At 44.0% G+C, this 6135-nt stretch overlaps 1 protein-coding gene across 1 annotated transcript in view; it reads right to left on the bottom strand.

Annotated features, from left to right (window-relative positions):
• Window positions 1-3750: 3750 nt before the first annotated feature.
• Window positions 3751-6135, bottom strand: part of LOC137430677 (charged multivesicular body protein 7) — a 53735-nt gene continuing 51350 nt past the window's right edge. Inside the window, exon 11 of the mRNA XM_068121459.2 lies at window positions 3751-3937. Coding sequence (XP_067977560.2) covers window positions 3864-3937 — 74 coding nt within the window. The 3' untranslated portion in view covers window positions 3751-3863. The remainder of the gene's footprint in view (window positions 3938-6135) is intronic.

Below are 6135 nucleotides of genomic sequence, written 5' to 3'. Positions count from 1 at the left end.
CCTCCATCCGGACCAAATTCAGATCCTGGGGGGCAGGGCCTTCTCCATCGCTGCTCCCACCCTCTGGAACTCACTACCTCACACCATCAGAGACTCCTCCTCACTCACCACATTCAAAACATCACTAAAGACCCACCTGTTCAACGCTGCATTCAACATTCAACCCACAGCATTTAACCCCTGACTATCTCTTCTCCTTCTCCCTCCTTTTGCTTTAAATATTTCCCTATTGATTCTTGTCTTGTCTTTTTGATTATTGTCTTATATATATGCCGTATATCGCTGCTGTTTGTTTTCTTGATTCTTGTCTTTTTGCAATTGTTGTTTTCATGTATTGTTATGCATTATGTTTTCCACTCTGTCAAAGCGCCTTTGGGCTTCTGGAAAAGCGCTATACAAAATAAATGAATTATTATTATTATTATATCGGACCGGTAGTTGTCGAGAAACAGCGGTCACAGACAAACAAACAAACGTACAGACGTACAGAGATTACTGGAATTATAGATAGATGTGCAGCTTACTCACTCAACCTTGTGGGGGATACGTGCTGCCGAATACATCCAAATGGTCTTCAGATTCTTTGATGTTGTACAAAAGTTGTACACGTCTCTGCATGAACGTGCAATTGCTGGCGACTGCTTTGGGAAAAACTGAAACCTTTAGGACTGTCTGTTGTCAAAGCAGTTTTCAGGTACTCGACCTTCTCAAAGGTTACACTCCAATATGTGAAGTGTTGGAATACCTGTCAACTGTCATATAACACAAAGCTGAGCACCAAAATACATTTCAGCCGATCCTTGACAAACTTTTTCCTTCGCATGCAGCCCAAGGTTGTGCGGTAGCATCAATGGCTGTGATGGATGCAGATCCGAGGGATGGCACACATTCATGAATCATCCTGCCAATGAAACACTGGGATAACAGTTTATAGCTTGGTTTAGGATTCAAACCCAGGCTAAACAGACTAGACGCAGGTGTGTGTACCTCTAGTCTAGGCCATCCTGTCAGTCCCTTGACAAACTGGACGAACTGGGTTCACCTGTACTCATTGTTCCAGCCCCGGGGCACGTCCTGATGTGCGGTCGCCGCTTTCATGATGTTGATGCTGAAGACAATAAGTTAGGATTCCTGACCAAGCTAGCCCCTCTCGACTCATGAGATCAAGAAAGCCGCAGGAAAACGTACAAACTCTTATCCCAACCATCTCAAACCCACGATTGAAAGTGAATTTATCCAGTTTTCTACCTTCCTGGAATCTTCATCAGAGCTTCAAACCTCAGCACAAACTAAATCAGCAGAATGCATCAATTCCTCCACACACCAACCCTCCTCCAAACATTGAGATACCCCTTGGATATACCTCGATTATGTTATTGAATCACAGTGGTGAGGGTGAGTGGTCCTTCTCAAAACTAGAACGTATCAAGGATGAGCTCAGGAAACAGAAGGGGAAAAATAGACTTCATAGTTTTTCAGTCGCAAGCATCGGTTTTCTTTTTTTGTATTCAAGACCGAGGCTCATGTAAGAGCTAATATTGATCACAAAAAGACAAACTGACATAAAACATGAGATAAAGGGAGCGGGAGACGAGATGGGGAGAGAGAGGGAAGCACACAAATACAACATTTGAGAGCAGGGACATCGGGAGATCTGTGGGAGGGAGAGAGCTTGGGGGGGGGGGGGGGGAGGCATGGGAAGGGGGGTTGGGGATTAGAGAGGTATAAAACACATGGACACAGCTAGGACTTCCAGGAAAGAAGTCGGTATTTCAGAAAAGTGGTTCTGCGGTGAATTAATGGGGGCAGAAATGATCAAGGTTCTGGATGGGGGAAGATAAGAGATGGTGGTGAACAGCTGTTTTATTAAAGACCTGGACGAAGAAGTGGGATTGAAGAGAGTGAGGGAGTTTGTTCCAGAAGCGGGAGAAAAGGGGAATGAAGGAGTGAAGGTGGGCAGAGAGTCTTGATTTTGGCAGTTTCACCAGAAGAGGGTTGCTGGAAGATCTTGTGCGACCTGCAGGAATATTTGGGGGACAGAGCACAGAGCTGGGGGGGCAAGGCCGGAGAGGAGTCGGTAGAAGACAGAAAGCCCACCTACCTGCCTGCGGTGAGTGAGTGAAAGGCCCTCACAATCAGCTTCATCGCGGGAGATTCGAATGATTCTGAACGCTTTGGTTTCAATGGCGTGAAGCTGAGCGAGGTGCGAGGCAGGAGAACCGGCCTAGAGGGGAGAACAGTATTCCATTGAGCTGCAGATGAAAGCCTTGTATGTTTTGAGGAGCTCAGGTGTGCCAAGGAAGGACCTCGCACGACGGAGGATGCCCAGTCGGCGACTGGCTTTGGAGGCCAGCTTGGAAATGTGGAAGCAATTTAGAATTTAGCCGAAAGTTCAGCTGAAAACAATCGAGGAAACAACATGCATTTTAAGACCATTTTCCCTGCGAGAGCGGGGGTTAGCCTTGCGGTCCCCATGACAATCTTCTCCATTTTGCCCTATTTTCTGCATCTCTCCTTGTTAACCCCCTTGCCCGCATTTCTTCTTCCACCATCTTTGGCCAAGTCTTTCTCGGTCTTCCCCGTCCTCTAATTCCTTCTACATTCATTTCCATCACTCTTCTCAACCAGTCACTTTCATCCTTCCTCAACACATGACCAAACCATCTCAACCTGTTCCTCTTCCCAGCATCAATCACAGGCTCTATTCCCATCATCTTTCGCAATTCATCATTTGTCTTCCTCTCTCTCAACGATACTCCGCACATCCGTCGAACCATTCACATTTCTACCCTTTCCAACCTTCGTTGCTGCTCTACATTCATGACCCATGTCTCGCTCCCATAAATCATAACACTTCTCACACATGCAGCATACACCTTTCCCTTCAGCTTCAACGACACTCCCCTCCTCATCAGCACGCCACAGTTCCCGAAACTTCTTCCATGCACATCTCACTCGAGCAACCGTTGCCGAGTCTGATCCACCTTCTCCATTCAGCATGTCTCCGAGGTAGCAAAATGTTTTCACACCTTCCAGCTTCATGCTGGAATCTAGGAAAAGACCGATATAATGTTTTATGTGTCGTGGTTTCCGTGGAGAAAGTGCCTGCACTTTCGAATGTAAATGACAAATGATGATCTTACCAATAAATGGCACTATCTTGTTTTAAATTGTTGTCATTGGGGATTTAGTTTAAAAACATGACAATTTTTTCATTTAAGTGTTCGTTTTTTGCTTGTACAGGGTTTCCTTTTTTTAAACATAAAATATCAAATGAGCATCATCACACTCGCAATAAGAAAATATACTGACATCTCGACCTGACCTAACTTTGACCTGGCATAAATACTTAGCAGTCAGTGCACTGACTTAGCTCACTGATCTCTATTACTACGGGGTGGAAAGGGGAGTAGGAGGGACCATGGTTGGGTTACCGAGTCCCCGAGGCGCAAGCACCCTTAATCCGTCTCTGGCTGCACCCACTGGTTTACCCATCAATTTCTAATGTACTCATAAAATGCCTATAGCAGAGATGAATCCCACCCCTGCACATAACTTCAGGAAACACTCTGAGAAGGACATCTGAAGTAAAAGATTGAGAAGAATCTGACTCTACTTAAAATAAACCTATCCTATTTACCGATTTCAAAGAAATTACCACATCAAACAGTCTAGAATCTTCTGATAGTAGTGCGTACAAGTGTGCGTTGATCAATGCGGCATCTGCCCTTTAATACAACAATTACAAACTCCACAAAATATTGAGTTTTATTGCCACAGAAAAAAATATTTCAGTCGAAAGCAGCTCTTCAAACATCCTTCTCAATGCAAAACACAGACCAATATTTGCCTTTGCTGACCAATCAAGAATTCAACGTGAGACTCTGTTCCGAAAGCTTCTTCTTCTTTATGTTCTCTGGACTAAGGCTTGGAATCCCTGAAAAACAAAAATAAATAAAAACCGTTTATTCAAACTGCTCATATCGTCTTTTCACCAGGCCTTCAAAATACCATCAGGTCAGTGGATGGAGAAACCAATAAAAAAAAAAAAAATGCAATCGGTAAAGTTCGTACCTGAAATATTACAAAACAAAATTTGCAATGGTACGTATGAACCTTCCAATAATTTATTTGATTCATGACATTTTTCCTTAAAAACAGAAGGTGCACGACGAGCTTTTAAAAGACTTTCAACTGGAGCAATATTGATGATGCGTCATCACAAGTCATGTGCCATGGGGTGGAGACTTGGTCACTGGGGTCAAAATGGGGGAAAAAAAATTAACTCTGAGTTTGAGAGTCATACCTGGTGGAAGCCATGTGGAACTGTCAGCAGGTGGAACTGTCAGCCATGTTCTAACTTTGTTTTAGGTGGGAAGCGTGGGGACTTGTGATGGTGCGCCATCGTCTACGCTTGAGTATTAGCTTTGCATTTTACTTTTTTTCCTTTTTTTTTTTGTATACAAGATCGAGGCTCGTGTAAGAGCCAACATTAATGACAAAAAAAACAAGCGTTACGCCTAGGTCCCCCCGTCGGTGAAGTGATGTGAGTTGACAAAGTGGAAGACGCAGAAAACATGCTATGATATGATATTTCACTCACAAGGTTCAGACATACATGGAGGCGGCCATCTTGGATTTTGACGTGGCCACCCAATTTTCAATAGCGTTTTTTTTTTTTTTTTTTTTTTTTTTTTTTTTTTTTTTTGTATACAAGATCGAGGCTCGTGAAAGAGCGTTCTTCCGTATGCCAAGATACACCCACACACCACATTAGAAGTTGGTACCTCACGTATTTTTCAAGATATTCCGCTCACAAGGTTCAGACATACATGGCGGCGGCCATCTTGGATTTTGACGTGGCGACCCAATTTACAATAGCGTTCTTCCTTGTGCCGAGATACACCCAAACACCAGATTAGAAGTTGGTACTTTGCTTATTTTTCAAGATATTACGCTCACAAGTTGCAGACATATATATGGTGGCGGCCATCTTGGATTTTGACGTGGCGACCCAATTTACAATAGCGTTCTTCCTTATGCCGAGATACACCCACACACCAAATTAGAAGTTGGTACTTTGCTTATTTTTCAAGATATTAAGCTCACAAGTTGCAGACATATATATGGTGGCGGCCATCTTGGATTTTGACGTGGCGACCCAATTTACAATAGCGTTCTTCCTTATGCCGAGATACACCCACACACCAAATTAGAAGTTGGTACTTCGCTTATTTTTCAAGATATTCATCTCACAAGGTTCAGACATACATGGCGGCGGCCATCTTGGATTTTGACGTGGCGACCCAATTTTAAACAGCGTTCTTCCTTGTGCCGAGATACACCCACACCCCAGATTAGAAGTTGGTACTTCGCTTATTTTTCAAGATATTCATCTCACAAGGTTCAGACATACATGGCGGCGGCCATCTTGGATTTTGACGTGGCGACCCAATTTTAAACAGCGTTCTTCCTTGTGCCGAGATACACCCACACACCAGATTAGCAGTTGGTACGTCGCTTATTTTTCGAGATATTTCTCTCACAAGTTTCAGACATATATATGGTGGCGGCCATCTTGGATTTTGACGTGGCGACCCAATTTTCAATAGCGTTCTTCCTTATGCCGAGATACACCCACACACCAGATTAGAAGTTGGTACTTTGCTTATTTTTCAAGATATTCATCTCACAAGGTTAAGACATACATGGCATCAGACATACATGGCGGCGGCCATCTTGGATTTTGACGTGGGTTGCACCCACACACCAAATTCGAATGCGGTCCTTCGCTTACGCACGCACGCCCGCACGCAAACACGCACGCCCGCACGCACAGACACACGGACGGAGGGGAAAGCCATAGTCCCCCTTTCGCTACGCTGTGCGACGGGGGACAACAAACAAACGGACACAAGACAAAATAAAGGGAGCGGGAGACAAGATGGGGAGAGAGGGGGAAGCACTGAACATTTAATAAATAAACATTGTACATTGTGGGCTCATGACCTGTGACACATGTAACAGACAGACTGTGATCTGGCCATCCTACATTTTGTAAAAAAAATAAAGTTTACAAACTAATGAACCATTTTATTTTCCAGGTTACCGTTAGATTTTGCTTACGTCGTCATT

The sequence above is a fragment of the Myxine glutinosa genome, chromosome 1 (genome assembly GCF_964187855.1).
Source record: "Myxine glutinosa chromosome 1, kmMyxGlut1.1, whole genome shotgun sequence".
Taxonomy (NCBI): Eukaryota; Metazoa; Chordata; class Myxini; order Myxiniformes; family Myxinidae; genus Myxine; species Myxine glutinosa.
Note: the sequence above shows the minus strand (reverse complement) of the source record. Positions and strands in the feature narration are given on the sequence as shown.